Source organism: Astyanax mexicanus, chromosome 24, assembly GCF_023375975.1.
Source record: "Astyanax mexicanus isolate ESR-SI-001 chromosome 24, AstMex3_surface, whole genome shotgun sequence".
In the NCBI taxonomy this organism is placed as follows: Eukaryota; Metazoa; Chordata; class Actinopteri; order Characiformes; family Acestrorhamphidae; genus Astyanax; species Astyanax mexicanus.
Genome location: NC_064431.1, coordinates 30,383,516 through 30,404,886, shown reverse-complemented (window position 1 = coordinate 30,404,886; position 21,371 = coordinate 30,383,516). Strand labels below are relative to the sequence as shown.

The 21,371-nt window shown below is 36.5% G+C and overlaps 1 protein-coding gene and 1 long non-coding RNA gene across 22 annotated transcripts in view; both read right to left on the bottom strand.

Annotated features, from left to right (window-relative positions):
* The window catches only part of LOC103044542 (inter-alpha-trypsin inhibitor heavy chain H3), a 97,548-nt gene that overhangs the window by 30,496 nt on the left and 45,681 nt on the right, over positions 1 to 21,371 (bottom strand). Inside the window, exons 14-31 of one of the 21 annotated variants that reach the window (XM_049471500.1) lie at positions 21,253 to 21,306; positions 19,567 to 20,379; positions 19,324 to 19,518; positions 19,069 to 19,236; positions 17,302 to 17,319; positions 17,119 to 17,136; positions 16,709 to 16,726; positions 16,523 to 16,540; positions 16,291 to 16,344; positions 15,990 to 16,043; positions 15,673 to 15,750; positions 15,364 to 15,414; positions 13,975 to 13,989; positions 11,733 to 11,843; positions 11,364 to 11,538; positions 9,821 to 9,969; positions 9,486 to 9,561; positions 8,977 to 9,399 (exon numbers count right to left, since the gene is read on the bottom strand). In XM_049471500.1, the coding sequence (XP_049327457.1) occupies positions 9,285 to 9,399; positions 9,486 to 9,561; positions 9,821 to 9,969; positions 11,364 to 11,538; positions 11,733 to 11,843; positions 13,975 to 13,989; positions 15,364 to 15,414; positions 15,673 to 15,750; positions 15,990 to 16,043; positions 16,291 to 16,344; positions 16,523 to 16,540; positions 16,709 to 16,726; positions 17,119 to 17,136; positions 17,302 to 17,319; positions 19,069 to 19,236; positions 19,324 to 19,518; positions 19,567 to 20,379; positions 21,253 to 21,306 (2,180 nt within the window). In that variant the 3' untranslated portion in view covers positions 8,977 to 9,284. Of the gene's footprint in view, positions 1 to 8,976; positions 9,400 to 9,485; positions 9,562 to 9,820; positions 9,970 to 11,363; positions 11,539 to 11,732; positions 11,844 to 13,974; positions 13,990 to 15,363; positions 15,415 to 15,672; positions 15,751 to 15,989; positions 16,044 to 16,290; positions 16,345 to 16,522; positions 16,541 to 16,708; positions 16,727 to 17,118; positions 17,137 to 17,301; positions 17,320 to 19,068; positions 19,237 to 19,323; positions 19,519 to 19,566; positions 20,380 to 21,252; positions 21,307 to 21,371 lie in introns of those variants that run through there. The other 20 variants (XM_049471503.1, XM_049471501.1, XM_049471504.1 and 17 more) reach the window with 20 other exon arrangements.
* On the bottom strand, positions 6,123 to 6,845 carry LOC125787385 (uncharacterized). The gene is made up of 2 exons (XR_007429277.1): positions 6,584 to 6,845; positions 6,123 to 6,295 (listed from the first exon to the last, which is right to left on the bottom strand). It is a non-coding gene; the product is annotated as an uncharacterized LOC125787385 (long non-coding RNA).

Genomic DNA, 21,371 nt, shown 5'->3' with positions numbered 1-21,371 from the left:
AATATACCTTCAACAAGTTTATAATTATTATATTTTTTATTTGAAGCTTGTGGCATGTTTCTGGGCAGGACACTGTGATTTGACAATATGCAGATATTCAGGCCATTTTATCAAATACAGAAACTGAATAATTTTAGGAATCATATTGGAATAAATGATCAAATTGATCCAAATTATTATATGAAATGCCCATTTACTAAATATCTTAAAACATTGTATTAATAGTATTTTAGACCAGCTATTTTGATTTTATAGTGTTACATAGTGTTAAAGCAGCTCGTATATGAGCCATTCATAGACAACTGTCACACACAGCATATTTATAAAATTATACTTCTTTACGTTATTTTATTGTTGAAAATAAGAAATTGCATTATAACTTCGTTTTGATCTGGTTTTAATAACACACAGTTATCCTGCATCAGTAAAATTTTACAGGGGTGCAGTAAAGATAATCAGTTATGATGGATAATAAAGCACTAGTGTTACAGTTAGATGTACAGTGTGCAGATTGTACAGCGCACCAACATCACCCCCCCACCCCCCCGTCAAAAACTGAATAAGAACTGCGTGCACCAACTACCCCCCCCAAATATATATATACACAAACACACCTTTACTCTTTGACTGCATCTCAGTTGATGTTTACAGCAGATTTACGGTAAGGGGTTAATGACTGCAGGGCTGTTGTCGGGGGGTTTATCTGTGGTGACCAATAGCAGAGCCTGCAGGGTTTATTTAAAAGCCTCAGTGTGTGTTCAGACTTCAGTCCAGCGTGGGTCATCATGAGTGGAGCCACGGTCAGCGCCGCTCTACTGGGGCTCTTATTTGTGTGTTTTACCACGGCCCCGCCCGTACAGGTACGTTCAGAGGCCAGGTGAGCTTTACTGTGGAGTGTCTGTGATTAGTTTAGTGGTAAATTTGATTATAGAAAATGTGGTGTAAAATGACATTTTTATTTTTTTAGTAGAGGAAATAAATGGGTTTTCATATTTATTAAACACATTAAATATCTTTTCAGGAAATTTTCTCAGGAAAAAAAATATTCAACTTTCTAACTTTTGCGTTTAATGATGTAAAAAATGTAGGTTGGAGTACAATACGAAAAAAAATTGAAAATCCTAAAATCCTTATTATACATGGCTGAAATGAAAAAAGCAGAAAACTGGAAAAACAGATGAAAGCAATTTCTTTTTACCAGGTTGTACACCCTGTTTTCTGTTTTTAATTTTAAGCCTCAATGGTCTGAAAGAAATGTGATAAAAAAAAAGGCTAAGGCCATCATCAGTGTGATATACAATACTAATGTGATCAAAATTACATTTTAAAACGTAAAAAAAATAGGAATCTCCATTTTAGTCTTTTTGTAGATTTCACCATCATTCAAACCCTGTATGGAGGACCAAAAATTACATAAGTATAAATAAATATATATATATATATATATATATATATATATATATATACAGTTGTGGTCAAAAGTTTACATACACTTGTAAAAAAACATAATGTAATGGCTGTCTTGAGTTTTCAATAAGTTCTACAACTCTTATTTTTCTGTGATAGAGTGATCGGAACACATACATGTTTGTCACAAAAAACAGTCATAAAATTTGGTTCTTTCATAAATTTATTATGGGTCTGCTGAAAATGTCACCAAATCTGCTGGGTCAAAAATATACATACAGCAACAAAATTTGTCAATTTTGGTGATGTAGCGAGTTGTGTCAATCAAATTAGCTTCATGTCATGGCCTCTTCACTTCTTGTAAGTGATTCTGATTGACTACAGCTGTTGACTTCTCATGAGCCCATTTAAATAGGGCTCATTTGACCCAGTGATTAGACTCAGCTACAAAAGCTACAATGGGAAAGTCAAAGGAACTCAGTGTGGATCTGAAAAAGCGAATTATTGACTTGAACAAGTCAGGGAAGTCACTTGGAGCCATTTCAAAGCAGCTACAGGTCCCAAGAGCAACTGTGCAGACAATTATACGCAAGTATAAAGTGCATGGAACAGTTGTGTCACTGCCACGATCAGGAAGAAAACGCAAGCTATCACATGCTGCCGAGAGGAGATTGGTCAGGATGGTCAAGAGTCAACAAAGAATCACCAAGAAGCAGGTCTGCAAGGATTTGGAAGCTGATGGAACACAGGTGTCAGTCTCCACAGTCAAGCGTGTTTTACATCGCCATGGACTGAGAGGCTGCCGTGCAAGAAAGAAGCCCTTGCTCCAGAAAAGGCACCTTAAGACTCGGCTGAAGTTTGCTGCTGATCACATGGACAAAGATAAAACCTTCTGGAGGAAAGTTCTCTGGTCAGACGAAACAAAAATTGAGCTGTTTGGCCACAACACCCAGCAATATGTTTGGAGGAGAAAAGGTGAGGCCTTTAATCCCAGGAACACCATGCCTACTGTCAAGCATGGTGGTGGTAGTATTATGCTCTGGGGATGTTTTGCTGCCAGTGGAACTGGTTCTTTGCAGAAAGTAAATGGGATAATGAAGAAGGAGGATTACCTCCAAATTCTGCAGGAAAACTTAAAACCATCAGCCCGAAGGTTGGGTCTTGGGCGCAGTTGGGTGTTCCAACAAGACAATGACCCAAAACACACATCAAAAGTGGTAAAGGAATGGCTAAACCAGGCTAGAATTAAGGTTTTAGAATGGCCTTCCCAAAGTCCTGACTTAAACCCCATTGAGAACATGTGGACAGTGCTAAAGAAACGGGTTCATGCAAGAAAACCATCACATTTAGCTGAACTGCACCAATTCTGTCAAGAAGAGTGGTCAAACATTCGACCTGAAGCTTGCCAGGAGCTTGTGGATGGCTACCAAAAGCGCCTAGTTGCCGTGAAAATGGCCAAGGGACATGTAACCAAATACTAATGTTGCTGTATGTATATTTTTGACCCAGCAGATTTGGTGACATTTTCAGCAGACCCATAATAAATTTATGAAAGAACCAAATTTTATGACTGTTTTTTGTGACAAACATGTATGTGTTCCGATCACTCTATCACAGAAAAATAAGAGTTGTAGAACTTATTGAAAACTCAAGACAGCCATAACATTATGTTTTTTTACAAGTGTATGTAAACTTTTGACCACAACTGTATATATGTGTGTATATAAATGAAAAAATGAAATTGCTGAAATAAATAAATAAATATATAAATAAATGCACATATAAATGAATAAATAAATATATAAGTAAATACACATAAATAATTGTATAGGTAAATAAATACATTAATTAATACAATTCTTATCTATTGATTTATATATTTATTTATTCATTTATATGTATATTTATTTACGTATTCATTTATTTATTTCAACATTTATTTATTCATTCATTCATTCATTCATTTAAACATTTCTTCATGTATTTATTGATTATTTCCACATTATTGTACATTAAATCCACTCCTGCTTTATTAAACAAAGGGGAACCACTTTTTCCAGACTCTGGTTAAATATGTTCCCACTGTGTTTTCAGTATAAAAGTAGAGCAGATAAGTGTTAAAATTACTGAGTGAAAAGGTAACAGTAATATCGTTTATCAGCATCATTACTGTACTTTTAATCCACTCCAGTTTAACTCTGTTCTCTGAGTATTCTGCTGTAAAGTACTGTATGTACAAAAACTATAATATAAGATACATTAGTACTGCAAAATAAAGAATTACATGCACTACACCAAAGGTCACTATAGGCAGACCGCAGATCGGATCCGGACCCAGATGTTGTCCAATCTGGACCCAAACCGATAAACTACTGAGAAGGATTTAATACAGCCAGTGTTTATTTAAAGCGACGGAACGTTTATTGTCTTTATGGTTTACGTGCTTTACAGCGCATTAAACTTACAGACCAATCACGTGTGCTGTAAGATCATCAAACGCTCTCCTCTGCCAATCAGATCTGTGCAGATGTGAGCGCGCGGAGCCACACAGGAGAAGCAGGCGATGAGAAATTGGAGAATAAAGCGAGAAAAGATGAGAATACACATGGTGCGCACCAGAAAAAGAAATTAAAATACTACCTTTATAAACATACTAACAGTAATGTAACCTCGCGGTGTTACTTGGAGGAATTAAGCAGAAACAACCGAGACAAGAGTGCAAAATGTTCCACTTTACTCCGGTCCGACCTTGGCCTGGCGAAATTTTCTCTAACTAGACCATACTGAATTCTAATTAAATACCCCTGCACTAGAACCTTAATAAAGAGGGGAACAACAAGGTGTAATTTTAGTAGCAAAGTTCATATAAAATAATACCACAGACCAACTGCTGTGCCATGTATATATAGGACCAGGGGGAGGAGCTCGGTAAATTGAGGCGTGTTCATATCCCAAAATTTTGTTAATTCTTAACAACAGTTTGCTATAATGAACCCCGCCTACACAATGCGGGGAGGGGAACTGTGATGATGTTGCTTGGGGTACAGTTCAGAACAGCTTGAGACGGTTCTCAAGCCAGGTCCCCCCAAAAAGAGGAAAGTGGGAGGACCAGCGGCCGAATCTGAACTGAATGTGAGGTAAGCCATGGTGAGAGACTGAGGTCTTCAGCAGAATTTTATAAGATCTTTAACAGCGTTTCGGGGGTGGTATGAGCGAAAATGTCTTTATAGTAGATGGTATACAGCAGGGGTGTCAAACTCATTTTGGCCGAGGGCCACATTGGCATATTGGCTGTCCTCTGAGGGCCAGATGTAACTTATAAATGTAATAAAATGTAACCAAATGTAATATAAAATGAATGTAATTAATCTTTAATGTTAAATAACTCTAAATGGAAAAAATGTTTGCTTGTTGCTCTATTAACATAAATCCTTTTAATTTGTCATGTTATGAAATCCAAAAACTCCATCAATCAAGAACCAAACTATTCAAGTGAATAGAAATGACATAAAATACAAGTTATATTAACTTTGATCAAAACGTTTGATACTGAAATAAGGCTTAATAAATATAAAATCAAAAAATGTGATCTGTTAAGAACATGTGACAGATTTAGCATTTCCTCAGATTTAGCAGTTCCTCATCCAACCACTAGTCGGAGCTGCAGCAGCAGCACAAGCCCGCAGTCTTTACTGAGTCAGAACTACAGCCCAGCCACGGGCTACAGGACTCAGCTGAGTCAGTCTGGAGCGTTTTTAAAAAAATTTAAGTTCTTCTGTGTAGGAAATAAAATAACCCCACTAACCGGATAATACAGCTCTCTACAGTTCATCTTTCAGCCCAAGCAGCTAACAGCAGCAGTTCAGAGCAGCCGTCACGGAGTCACTGCTCGGATTACATTATAAACAGGTCAGTTAGCGTTATGCTAACCTCAGAATTATAACTAAGCGTTTTAGTGGTCAAACTGTTGAAGGCCACTGAAGACTATTAAAGGCTATTGGAGGTTATTGAAAGGGTTATTGGGGGCAGAAATCAGTAAAGGCTGGTTACATAAGTGATTCACCTCCTCGTCCTTTACTGTGGTGAAACTGCGACTAGCGCTGTCACAGTGATGTTTATTAACGTCATTAAAACAGATTTTGTCAGCTATTGTCTTATAAATATTTACACAGAACTTATATCTCTCCTAAAAAGCGTTTATTTTGGTCAGTAACACTCTTCGTAACACAAAAGGCATACCGTTCTTTCGCCTTGAAGCACAGCCGTCCGTCTGCATCAGCTTCTCTTTTTCTGGACATTATGGGATAAACATTTCACCCGCGAAGTTACGCCTTCCCTCCGGCAGGGTTTCCACATCAATGACTACACTGCCGTGTAGTGGCAGTAAGTCGTAACTTCGCGGGTAATACAATCGACAAGCATTGTGGGAAATGTAGTTTTTGGTCAAAGCACGCTTCTGATCTATTTATTATAGACACTAAGATCTTACAAGCTCTCGCGGGCCACATAAAAGGACGTGGCGGGCCTTGTGTTTGACATGTGGTGTAGAGTGTAAGGTGTATGGTTATTTCTGAGGTAGCTTCAAGACTCTGGTAGTGACTGGTCTGGTAGTGGCTAGTTTAAAATGGGCCAAAATACCCCTTAACCCAATAAAAAAAAAAAAAACTTACACATTGGGGATCAGTAGAGCCAACAGTAATGCACTGGAGAGGGTATACATTTCACAATCATTTATTGAACCATAGAAAAATAAGATCTACTTAAGAGATAAAGAAAACCGGATTTTGCAGAACTCCAAAAGTCCATGCAGAAGTCCAAAACCCTGGCAGCAGCTCAAGGAGGGAAGTATAAACAGTCCAGTCCACTCGGTCCTTTGTTGGCTTCACCACTGACAAAATACAAAAACACAAAAGAAAAAGAAAATAACTAAATTTTATAATTTGGAATTTAGCTAAATCATTTAAACACTTTAAATAAATATAAATCAAAAATATAACAAATGAACAATTCTCTCCACTGGCTAGAACTGGTAAAACACTAAATATTCACTCTTACACACCACTGCACACTCGATCACCCCAAAATTCAAATATACAAATTAATATATATAACTCAAAACCAAAGAAAAACCCACACACTCTTCACAAAAAAAAAAAAAAAGTAAATAGCAAATTACCCAGCAAACAAGGAACGTCCTGGGGACGTTCGCGGTGTTGGTTCGGGGGACGTCCTCCGGACCTGTTTTTGTTAACTGGGTATGTAACCAGAAGCCAGAGTCGGAAAAAACTAAATTCTATTATTAATTTAAAGTAAACAAAATCAATAAACCAAAAAAGAAAAAATGTACTTAAAAACTAGTACTAGTGGTGGGCCAAGAGTAGATTTTGCTCAAAATATGGGGGGGGATAGCATTTAACTTAGGGAAGGGTGAGCGTTTCTCCCTTCCAGAAGTGTGAGCAGTCCATGCTGGGGGTGGGTAGAGTCTTTGAGGATGGAGGCAGCTCTCCTGAGGACTCTCTGGTGGTAGATGTTCTGCAGAGAGGGCAGTGGAGTTCTGATGATCTTCTCCACAGTCTTTACCACTCTCTGCAGGCGTGTATACGGTCCGTCACAGTAGTGTTGCCGTACCACACGGTGATACAGTTGGTTATACAATTAAATTAGAGGATCAACTAAAAACTTACAGAATTTGGAACTCAGTATTATCTCACTTTGAAAATATGCAAAACATCACTTTAGACTGAGTAAACTTCCAACATTACTTTTATTGCACATCCTAGTGTGTGGAATTGCTAACCAAATCTGTACATGACCTCCCCTGCTTTTTTTTTTGAAAATTATAATGTAAAAATGTCATTTGATACTTGTCTTTTTAATGCCTGTTCAGTTATAAATATTCAAATGTTCAAAATAATATATATATATATAAAAAAGACCTCAGTGCTGCTGAATTCATCATGGCTGGAGCTGAATCTGTAGCAGCTCTGTTCGGATTCTTACTCGTCTGCGTCTCCACGGCTCCAACCCTGAGGGTGAGTTCAGAGGTCGTGTTACTCGCGGATCGGCTGCTGGTGTTATTAAACTACGGGAACTGTGCATAGTTAAAGTTACATTTCTGCTGTTAAAAAAATAGCTGAGAGTCTCATCTGTTGAGTTTTAGTCTCAGTGTGCAAAAAGATAGTACTGGAGATTAACTGTGAACAGTGTTAATTATGATGTCATAGAGCAGGGGTATTTAATTAGAATTCAGCACAGTCCAGTTGGAAAAAATTTCGTCAGAGCGTCGCCATTCTTAATTTGTGTTATGATTGTGTATTCATACCCCTTGAACTTTTTCACATTTTGGCACCTGACACACAAAAAGCAGAGGTACGATTTAAGTATTTTTTTGTACTCAAAAGTAACTTTTTTAAATAATTGTACCCTCAAAAGTATAAACTTGATATTTACAGGGTCAGATCTTCCCAGGAAGTACAGAGTTGAACCATTTAACCATCCAAAAAGTACATACAGTATTCTGTATCACTGTACTAATATACAATATATATTTTTAACTTTTAATATAAGTTTTTCATTTGCAAGCCGGACAATTTTGGATCATCAAGTTCTTGACACATATTCAGTTGATGATAATTTTTATAATCTTTACTGGTATAAAAATCATGGGTTCAAAAAAGGCTTTCACTTAAGGAGATACTCTAATGTACCTCAACATAAGGTACAGCTTATATTGCCACACATGGCCTTTTGTATTTGGGGGGAAAAAAATACATTTGTTCGCATCTGACCACAGCACTTTCTACTTCCACATGTTTGCTGTGTTCCTACATGGGCTTATAATTGCTTATTTTTAACTGTATTTATTCTTCCAACTCTTCCATAAAGGCCAGAGTTGTGGCGTCCACAACTTATACTTGTCCTGTGCTCAGATTCTCCCATCTGAGCTGTGGATCTCTGCAGCTCCTCCAGAGTGACCATGGTCCTCTTGGCTGCTTCTCTACTTATTGCTCATCTTGATGTTGTTGGATTAAATAGTGCTTTGTGAGATATAAGTTCTTTACACTTCTCCATAGCTTTGATATCTATGACCTATCTGGTCAGTTTCTCGGTCTTAATGATGCTGTTTCATCACTAATGTTCTCTAATGAACCTCTGAGGCAGAGAACAGAACAGGTGAATTTATACTAAAACAATTACACACACATGGACTCTATGAACTAGTAACATTTGAAGGTAGTAAACTTTGAATCTCACATTATAAAAACCTGCTTAACAGCCAACTTTCATTCTATTTCTAAAATACCTTGCGGGCCGCAAATGACCAGCGGGCCGTAGTTTGGACACCCCTGTATTAAGGGATTTCAGGGTCTGAAAGGGTTAAGTGATTAAATTACTACATGGATTTCTAATTGCTTTTCTTTAAACATGTATTTATTCTTTCCACTCTTCCATAAAGGCCAGATTCGTGTTGTCCACATCTATCGGTTTTCAGATTCTCTGAGCTGTGGATCTCTGCAGCTCCTCCAGAGTGACTATGGACCATGATCAATATTGTGAGAAAATTAGACATTTTGAGATTTTGCCATTTAGTCTTTTATTGTTACATAATTTTTTTTCATTCACACGTTACCAAACCTATCCACAAACATCTTGACCAATTACTACTCTAATATAATTTTCAGTTTACTGTAATTTATATCACTCATCACAGAGAGATCACCAGTTCAAACATTAAGCGTAAAGCAGCACTAGTCACACGTCTTTTTCTACAGTTTATACCAGCATTGCTTTCCAGCTTCTAAATTTAAAGCATTTTATTTTAAACCAAAACTGATTCTTTTCTCTTTCTTCTCGCTCTGGAAAAAAGGATGTTTTCTCTAAAGCTGAGCCACAGTGAAGTCAGAGAGCTCTCCCTGCAGAGCAAACTGCAGCCGTACCACCCAGCATCCAACAATCGGGGCTGAAGAGAGTCTGTAGTCTTTAGCGGTGCTCCTGAAAATAATAAAACAACCGTTTACATTAAAGAACAGCACTTTACAGAAGAGCTGAACTGTAGTTTAGATATTTAGTGCGCTTACACGAATACAGCCTCTTCCTGATCACTGATTTTGATTTTATTTGCTGGCAGCTCCTCATACTGCAGGCTGTTTTTTGCTGGAACAACAGAAATATAACATAAATATACATTGCAGCGGTGTCGTAATTAACAAAGCTGGACTGCTATGCACTGGAAACTCATTGTTTTTAGCGACAAATGCATACTGTCAAATATCAACTTACTGTAGTGAAAAAATAACCGCAATAATTTATTTCGCATATGTTTTTATAGCATATATTTTCACCATGTTCAAATGTTTGTGCACATTTTGTGCTAGCGACACAGACTGCAGTATTAGAAAAGTACATTTCTTACCCAGAATGCCCTGTAAGCTGTCATGCTTGGGTTGCTGACGAACAGCAGGCCAGAGAAACACATTTCCACCTTCCTTATGAAGCAGAATCACAACACGCACTCCTCCCAAAGTGACGTCCAGTTCACTGTCCCTCAGAATCACCGACACACTGCAGGAACGCATCACATCACATCACATTACAAACATCACATCATTTCAAATTACAAAACATCACAATGCATAACATCACAATAAATAACATCACATTACCATGCATCACATCACACCATATAAAATTACAAAACATCACAATGCATCACATCACATTAGAATACATCACATTACATCACATCACAACCCATATAATCACAACATATCACAGCACATGTAATGTGACGTCCAGTTCACAGTCCCTCAGATTCACAGACACACTGCAGGAACACATCACATCACATTACAAACATCACATCATTTCAAATTACAAAACATCACAATGCATAACATCACGATGCATAACATCACATCACCATGCATCACATCACACCATTTCAAATGACAAAACATCACAATGCATCACATCACAAAACATCACATCATATTACAAAACATCACAATGCATCACATCACAAAACATCACATCATATTACAAAACATCACAATGCATCACACCACATTAGAACACATCACATTACATCACATCACAACTCATATAATCACAGCATATCACATCACATTACAGCACATGTAATGTGACGTCCAGTTCACAGTCCCTCAGATTCACAGACACACTGCAGGAACACATCACATCACATCACATTACAAACATCACATCATTTCAAATTACAAAACATCACAATGCATAACATCACGATGCATAACATCACATCACCATGCATCACATCACACCATTTCAAATGACAAAACATCACAATGCATCACATCACAAAACATCACATCATATTACAAAACATCACAATGCATCACACCACATTAGAACACATCACATTACATCACATCACAACTCATATAATCACAACATATCACATCACATTACAGCACATGTAATGTGACGTCCAGTTCACAGTCCCTCAGATTCACAGACACACTGCAGGAACACATCACAAAACATCACATCACATCACATTACAAAAATCACACCATATTAAATTACAAAACATCACAATGCATAACATTACAATGCATCACATCACAAAACATCCCATCATATCGCAACGCATCACATCATATCAAATTACAAAACATCACAACGCATCACATCACAAAAAATCACATCTTACCACAAAGCATCACATCATATCAAATTACAAAACATCACAACGCATAACATCACATCACCATGCATCACATCACACAATATCAAATTACAAAACATCACAATGCATCACATCACATTAGAACACATCACATTACATCACATCATATTCAAAAATGACACATCACATTAGAACACAACATGTCACATCACATTACAGCGCATCATATCCCAAAACATCACATCACAATGTATAACCACACAACACATCACAATATATCACATCTTACCTGTCTGCCTCATGCTTGGTGGGTACCTGCCCCCAAACGAGCATGATCGTTTTCTGACCGTCAGAGAAGTTGATATCAGCGGTGCTGACGCTCAGGTGATGATCCGTTTTATAATGAAGTGCAATTTGACTGAAACCCGGCCCAGACTGGGTCAGCTCACCATTCATAGAGAATTCTGTAATTGAGGAAAATATTGCAGGAAATGTTGTTCTAATATTTGTTCACACTTTTCAGATTTTTTATTTGATTGAAATTTTGAAAATCGTGTATCATTTTCATTTTACTCCACAATGATGTGACGAAGCAATGTGAAAAGGTTGAAGGGGTATGAATATTTTTGCAAGCTGCTCCGTATCTTAAATGACTTACCTGAAGAGAGGTCCTTCAGAAGTAGGAGTTTGGAAGCTGAAGGAACGTCGTAGCAGAGAGGCTTAGACTGACCACTAGAGGGGGATAAAAACCTCACGGACTTCACTGCAGCTGAAAGAAACATGAAACAGACAGAAAAAAAAATATATATATATTCTGAATCAGGTGACTCAGCTTCTATAGAATCACAGGAAACAGGACGTCAGTCTCTGAACATTCAGAACACATGGAAAAACGTTTTTTTTCCCCACACATGCTGTGGAGCAAAGGAACAGAAAATATAATATATTTTTAAGCCATTACAAATTCAGCAGCAACACAATCTGATCAGAACTTCATTCCATTAATCACTGCAAAACGATTACAGTCCATTACAGTACTAAAAATAATCAGTACATATTATTGAGAAAAATGATTTAAAACGCTGATAAACCTACACTAATTATGTTGGATATTGCTGCTATAACGTACAAACCTTGTATCTAAAAAAATTAAAAAATCCCAATATCTCAAGAAATACAGACAAGCTAAAAGAACACAGAAGTCTCTGTGAAATATAGTATATTGCTTTTATACATTTAATCTGATGAATATATATATATATATATATATAAGTGTGTTTATATTGTAACCAATGATACATTGTACTAAATTAAATTATTAAATTAAATTATTACTAGTTTTTGAGCTTGAATTACTGAAACATTATGGGTATTAAATACTTACCAGCATTTAGAAAATCTTTAGAGAGAACACACAAGAGATAATGTTAAGTCATGTTGTTGAATAACACAGAAATAAATAAATATTTATTGTACTTTTGTTGTAATATTGTGTATTAGTGTTAGAATGTATCATTACTCGTCTTTTTGCTGTCATAAGTACCCCTCACTTGTTTTATATATTTTTAATGAATTATATAAATATTACCTGCATTTTTGGAAAGTTAAGGCGTTTATTTTAAAAGGAATTGAATCTACACTGATAACGACTGTGTTGGGACTTTTATGTTGAAACCAATTTAAAGACAGGAAGTTGCATCATTTACCAGTTTGCCAAGGACCCCTGGAAGCAGTAAGCAAGTTTGTAACTCTCTCTCAAAAAATAATGAATATTAAGTTTAATTTCTACAAATATATATTTGTAGAATGTAATACATTATTTGTAGTATACTAAATGCCATCCATGTGTTGAGACAGTGAGACTTGGTCTGTTTACAAAATAAATCTTTGAGATTATGTAAATATTTGATGTGTGCTTTAACTAAAATTATATATTAAAATATTGTATGAATTAAGTAATTGTAATTAGGTAATATAGTATGCAGAAATGAAGTAAAGTTTACTAAAAGAAAGGATTGACTGAAGTTCAGTTCACTTATTTACTCTATGCAACATTTAAGTCTTGAAACCGAGTTGAAGTTACTTAAATTTATCTGAAATTAAATTTACTTAAAAAAGCAAATGCAGAAAGTTGCAAAACTTTTTAAAGGAAATTTTACTCATCTATTTCTTCAGTGAAGTTCAGTTCATAGACATAAATATCTTCACTGTATCTCCACATTTTCCATCGTGTATATTAAAACATTAAATATTAAAATTAGAAAGAAATGTAAATGAATAGCTCTGTAACTTTAGCCAGAGAGCTCGACACCACAGTGTAGTTTTGTTTACTAATGTTTTAGAGTGGCTCTAAAAGCAGGTTATTACTCTTTTCTACGCACATTTAATTTCTTTCGCTTGAATATACTAGTTTATAAGTGATTTACATATTAAATGTTAAATAGTTTAGTAATAAAAAGTCTCTATGATCAAAAAAAAGTCTGCTTTCATATTCCATTAATCAATGTAAAATAATACAGTCCAGTGCAGTACTTAAAATAATCGTACATATTATTGAGAAAAATGATTTAAAATGCTGATAAACCTACACTAATTATGTTGGATATTGTTGCTGCCATGTACAGTACAAACCTTTACGGATTAAAAAACTGCAGTACAGTAATGGAATAGTAATGGAAAAAAAATGGAATATTTCAAGAAATACAAACACAAGCTAAAAGACCACAGCAGTCTCTGTGAAATATAATATATTGCTTTTATACATTTAATCTGGTGAATATATTCAAGTGTGTTTATATGGTATCCAATGATACATTATATTAAATTAAATTATTTCATATTTAAAAGTTATTAGTTATTGAGCTAGAATTACTGAAACATTATGGGTATGAAATACTTACCAAAATCTGAGAAATCTTTATAGAGAACACACAAGAGATAATGTTAAGTCATGTTGTTGAATAACACAGAAATAAATAAATATTTATTGTATACTCATAAATCTTATAAATTTTGTTGTAATATTGTGTATTAGTGTTAGAATGTATCATTACTCGTCTTTTTGTTGTCATAAGTGCCCCTCACTTGGTTTATATATTTTAATTGAATTTTATAAATAATTACAATACATTCAATTGCATTTTTGGAAAGTTAAGGTGTTTATATTAAAAGGAATTGAATCTACACTGATAACGGCTGTGTTGGGACTTTTATGTTGAAGCCAATTTATAGACAGGAAGTTGCATCATTTACCAGTTTGCCAAGGACCCCTGGAAGCAGTAAGCAAGTTTGTAACTCTCTCTCAAATATGACCTCAAAAAATAATGAATATTAAGTTTAATTTCTACAAATATTTTTTTTATTATAAATGTCATAGTGACCTTTTGTGGGAGGTTAGCTTATTTTGTACTAGTTGATAAGTGATTTACATATTAAAGGTATTAAATGTTAAATAGTTTAGTAATAAAACGTCTCTGTGACCAAACAAAATCTGCTTTCATAGCAAAAAGCAAAACATAAACAAATCCCAGCCAATATGTTCCCTGACAGTCAGATATCTGCCAGATTATTAACATTTTTTTAAATGTAAAACATTATTTAAAAACTGATTAAAGGTTTAACATTAGAAATGCTGAGCAGTGTATACATTTTATTAAAGAAATGTTTTTTCATTTATTTAAATATGTTTTAAGTAAGATATAGGCCTACTATAATATGTTTTGACATGGATTTTTAGTTATATTTTTTATGTCTGCACTAATATTTAATTTGTATGGTGGTGGCTGGCTTCACATGTGTCGGAGGAAGCGTGTGTTAGCCTTCACCCTCCTGGTGTGTTGGGGCATCACTAGTGATTGGTTGGGTTGGGTAACTTGCTGAGCAAAATTGGGGAGAAAATGGGAAAAAAAAATAAAAAAACCAAATAAATAAATAAAAATAGTCAAATTTTTGCACGGTAACTCTATGCCCCAATCACTAGCATTGTAAACCTGTCGGGAGCATCGGCTAAAAGCTCTGTATTTGGGAAAGCTGGGGGAGAATAGAGGTGGGCTATTTGACAAAAGTTGGTACTCGTTATCATGTTTCACTACAACCTCAAACCATTTTACACTGGAGTTCTCCTTTAAGAAGATATTACATGCAAAAATCAAGAAAATGCTGTTGGACCCCAGAGGGTTAATTTTGAGCATATCATTTCCCTGCCAGTTTGTCCATTTCCACTGAAAAATGTAGTAAAAGACAGTCTATAATTAGAATTTTAGAACACAAAAGAGAGAGAGAGAACAGACCTATTATTCTTGCTGAATATCCTCCTCCTGCTACTAATCTGCTTCCTCCTCCTGATGAAAAACGTCAAATTCTTGATTCAGTTTCGTATAGTACACACAATCTCTTTTGTTACAGTGATTTCCTGTTAAACAAGATTTTTTAAAGTAGATATATACAAAAATCAAGAAAATGCCATTGGACCCCAGAGGGTTAATTTTGAGAATATCATTTACCAGTATCACTGCCAGTTTGCCCATTTCCCCTGAAAAATGTAGTAAAATACACTCTATAATTAGCATTTTAGAACACAAGAGAGAGAGAGAACAGACCTGTTACTACTGATGCACTTGATATTTGTGTTATTCCTCCTGCATATCCTCCTCCTGCTACTAATCTGCTTCCTCCTCCTGATGAGAAATGACAAATTCTTGATTCAGTTTCGTATAGTACACACAATCTCTTTTGTTACAGTGATTTCCTTTTAAACAAGATTTTTAAAAGTAGATATATACAAAAATCAAGAAAGTGCCATTGGACCCCAGAGGGTTAATTTTGAGCATATAATTTCTCTGCCAGTTTCGCCATTTCCCCTGACAAATGTAGTAAAATACACTCTATAATTAGCATTTTAGAACACAAAACAGACCTCCTCCATATGGTACCATTGGTACTGCTTGTCCATATTGTACTCTTCCTCCTCCTGATGAAAAACGTCAAATTCTTGATTCAGTTTCGTATAGTACACGTAATCCCTTGTTTACAGTGATTTCCTTTTAAACAAGATTTTTAAAAGTAGATATATGCAAAAATCAAGAAAGAGCCATTGGACCCCAGAGGGTTAATTCTGAGCATATCATTTCACTGCCAGTTTGGCCATTTCCCCTGAGAAATGTAGTAAAATACACTCTATAATTAGAATTTTAGAACACAAAAGAGAGAGAACAGACCTCCTCCATATGGTACTACGTGTACTGCTTGTCCATATGGTACTCTTCCTCCTCCTGATGAGAAATGTTAAATTCTTGATTCAGTTTCGTATAGTACACACCTTCTCTTGTTTACAGTGATTTCCTGTTAAACTAATATAAATTAGGCTTAATTAACATGGTTGCCATGGTGTTGCTGAAGGACAGTATTTTACATTCTTAATACTTTTAAAATAAGAGAAAGTAAGCAGACCTGGGTATGCAGAAAACCCTGTGGAGAAGAAATATATATTCAACATAATCAGAGGATCAGAGCATTTCATACAAATTACAAATTGCATCATCAGTTAAACGTGATAAACTTAATTAACCACAAAACTAAGAAGTTAGGAATATTTTCACATGCACAATATTTTAAAATCTGAGGAAATGGGCAGACCTGGGTGTCCATAAGATCCTGTGAAAGAAATATGTGTAACATTAGCGCTTTATTAGTTAGAGCATCAGAGCAGGTCATGCAAATGAACAAACATCCTGAGGTAAACAAGATGCACTTAATGAACCATAGAACTATTATAAAGGACTATGGACTCTATATTACACCCTCTGCTACGATGCTTCTGAATATGTCTACGCTGATGGGTGTGGTGATCTGCAAGTGAAGTGTGTTCAGGTAAATATCTGGTGTATTGCTCTACATAGCAACAGAAAACACCGGTGCTCCACTGACTGATTAAAACCCTGACCACAGTATCAGGTAAACATGATAAACTAAATTAACCATAAAACTGAGAAGTTAGGAATATTTTCACTTGCACAATATTTTAAAATAAGAGGAAATAAGCAGACCTGGCTGTCCAGGTGGTCCTGTGGAGATGAAATATAATCAAATTAATTAGAGAATCAGAGCATTTCATACAAATTAACAAACATCAACAGGTAAACTTGATAAACTTAATTAACCATAAAATTAAGAATAAATGAATATGTTTACATTCAGAATATTTTAAAAATAAGAGAAAATTAGCAGACCTTGTTGTCCAGTTAACACTGTGGAGGAAAAATTTGTTAAACATAATTAGAGAATCAGAGCAGGTCATGCTAATTAACAAACATCCTGAGGTAAACATATACGTGAAAGATTTATCGAAGCACAATACAGTTTTTTTTGTTAATATAAAACAGGTCTAATTCCAACATCCTTTTAGAGGAGGACAAAAATATAATTATTTAGCCATTTTGTAAAAAATTACTATAGACTTAAAAGTGCACAAAAATTATTTTGTAGAGTGTAAACCGTGTTTTTTAATAAACTCCCTGTACACTTTTAACACTCTCAGTGCCTTGTTTTAAATATCAGTGCTCTGAGAATTCTACTAATGAAGTCTGGAGCTACGGGTAACTCTCTGCCCCTATCACTAGCATTGTAAGCCTGTTGGGAGAATCTGCTAAAAGCTCTGTATTTGGGAAATCTGGGGGAGAATAGAGGTGGGCTATTTGACAAAAGTTGGTACTCGTTATCATGTTTTACTACAACCTCAAACCATTTTACACTGGAGTTCTCCTTTAAGAAGATGCATGCTAAAATTAAAAATCACACTCTAATATACTCTAATATACTCTAATATACTCTAATACACTCTAATATACTCTAATACACACTAATACACTCTAATACACTCTAATATACTCTGATACACACTAATATACTCTAATATACTCTAATACACACGAATACACTCTAATATATTCTAATATACTCTTATACACTCTAATATACTCTAATACACTCTAATACAGTCTAATACGCATTAACATACTCTAATATACTCTAATATATTCTAACACTAATACACATTAACATACTCTAATATACTCTAATACAGTTTAATACACATTAATATACTCTAATACACTCTAATATATTCTAACACTAATACACATTAATATACTCTAATACACTCTAATATATTCTAACACTAATACACATTAATATACTCTAATACACTCTAATATATTCTAACACTAATACACATTAATATACTCTAATATACTCTAATATATTCTAACACTAATACACATTAATATACTCTAATATACTCTAATATATTCTAACACTAATACACATTAATATACTCTAATACACTCTAATATATTCTAACACTAATACACATTAATATACTCTAATACACTCTAATATATTCTAACACTAATACACATTAATATACTCTAATACACTCTAATATATTCTAATACACACACAAGTTAAAAATGGCCCGGACTTTGAACTGACAAATTTTTCTCCAACTGGACCGTACTGAATTCTAATTAAATACCTCTGATCTAATACATTCTAATATACTCTAATACACTCTGATACACTCTAATATACTCTAATACACTCTAATACACTCTGATACACTCTAATATACTCTAATACACTCTGATACACTCTAATATACTCTAATATACTCTAATACAATCTAATGCACTACAGTACACTCTAATACACACTAATACACTATAATACACGCTAACACACTAATACATTTTGATACACTCTGATACACACTAATACATTCTAATATACTCTAATACACTCTAGTACACACTAAGACACTCTAATACACTCTGATACACTCTAGTACACTCAAATATACTCTAATACACACTTATACACACTAAAACACTCTAATACACACAAATACACTAATACACTCTAATATACTCTGATACACTCTAGTATACTCTACAATACTCTAATACAGAATTTCAGAACACAAAAGAGAGAGAACAGACCTGGTGAAAGTGCTCCATATCCTACTCCTGCTCCTCCTCCATATTCTACTCTTCCTCCTCCAAATGCTCCTCCTCCTACTCCTCCTACTCCTGCACCTACTCCTCCTCCTGCTCCTCCTCCATATTCTACTCTTCCTCCTCCTCCTACTCCTCCATATCCTCCTCCTGCTCCTCCTCCTACTCCTCCTGCTCCTCCTCCTACTCCTCCATTTCCTGCTTCTCCTACTCCTGCTCCTACTCCTCCATATCCTCCACCTACTCCTCCTACTCCTCCATATCCTGCTCCTCCTACTCCTGCTCCTACTCCTCCATATCCTCCTCCTGCTCCTCCTACTCCTGCTCCTACTCCTCCATATCCCGCTCCTCCATATCCTGCTCCTCCTACTCCTGCTCCTACTCCTCCATATCCTCCTTCTACTCCTCCATATCCCGCTCCTACTCCTCCATATCCTCCTCCTACTCCTCCTGCTCCTACTCCTCCAAGTCCTCCTCCTCCACCTACTCCTCCTACTCCTGCTCCTACTCCTCCATATCCTCCTTCTACTCCTCCATATCCCGCTCCTACTCCTCCATATCCTCCTCCTACTCCTCCTGCTCCTACTCCTCCAAGTCCTCCTCCTCCACCTACTCCTCCTACTCCTGCTCCTACTCTTCCATATCCTCCTTCTACTCCTCCATATCCTCCTCCTGCCCCTACTGTTCCATATCCTGCCCCTACTGTTCCATATGCTGCTCCCGCTCTTCCTGCTCCTACTGTTCCATATCCTGCCCCTACTGTTCCATATCCTGCCCCTACTGTTCCATATGCTGCTCCCGCTCTTCCTACTCCTACTGTTCCATGTCCTCCTCCTACTCCTCCATATCCTGCCCCTACTGTTCCATATCCTACTCCTCCATATCCTGCTCCTACTTTTCCATATCCCCCTCCTACTTCTCCATGTCCTGCTCCTATTCCTCCATATCCTCCTCCTACTCCTCCATATCCTCCTCCTACTGTTGCATATCCTCCTCCTACTCCTCCATATCCTGCTCCTGCTCCTCCATATCCTGCTCCTGCTCCTCCATATCCTCCTCCTGCTCCTCCATATCCTCCTGCTGCTCCTAATCCTGCTGCTCCTCCATATCCTGCTCCTACTGTTGCATATCCTCCTCCTACTCCTCCATATCCTGCTCCTGCTCCTCCATATCCTCCTCCTGCTCCTCCATATCCTGCTACTGCTCCTCCATATCCTCCTCCTGCTCCTCCATATCCTCCTGCTGCTCCTAATCCTGCTGCTCCTCCATATCCTGCTCCTACTGTTCCATATCCTCCTCCTGCTCCTCCATATCCTGCTGCTGCTCCATATCCTGCTCCTACTGTTCCATATCCTCCTCCTGCTCCTCCATATCCTCCTCCTGCTCCTCCATATCCTCCTCCTGCTCCTCCATATCCTGCTGCTGCTCCATATCCTGCTCCTACTGTTCCATATCCTCCTCCTGCTCCTCCATATCCTCCTCCTGCTCCTCCATATCCTCCTGCTGCTCCTAATCCTGCTGCTCCTCCATATCCTGCTCCTACTGTTCCATATCCTCCTCCTGCTCCTCCATATCCTGCTGCTGCTCCATATCCTGCTGGTAATCTTGCTGCTGCTGCTAATCCTGCTCCTCCATATCCTAATCCTGATGCTGCTCCTGCTGCTCCTCCTAATCCTGCTCCTCCATATACTGCCCCTACTGTTCCATATCCTCCTAGAGAAGAAATATGTGTAACATTAGCAGATGTGTAAAATCTTAATTTCTAGAGTAAACTGTGTTTTTAATAAACTCTCTGTGCACCTTTAACTCTCTCAGTGCCTCATTTTATATATCATCACTCTCAGAATTCTACTAATGAAGTTTGGAGCTACTTTGAGTCATCACTAGCATTGTAAGCCTGTTGGGAGCATCGGCTAAAAGCGCTGTATTTGGGAAATCTGGGGGTGAACGGAGGTGGGCTATTTGACAAAAGTTGGTACTCGTTATCATGTTTTAGTACAACCTCTCCTTTAAGAAGATATTATATGCAAAAATCAAGAAAGTGCCATTGGACCCCAGAGGGTTAATTTTGACCATATCATTTCACTGCCAGTTTGGCCATTTCCACTGAAAAATGTAGTAAAATACACTCTATAATTAGAATTTTAGAACACAAGAGAGAGAACAGACCTGGTGAAAATGCTTGTCCATATCCCACTCTTCCTCTTTCTCCTCTGACTCCTCCTGATGAAAAATGTTAAATTCTTGATTCAGTTTTGTATAGTTCACACAATCTATTGTTCACAGTG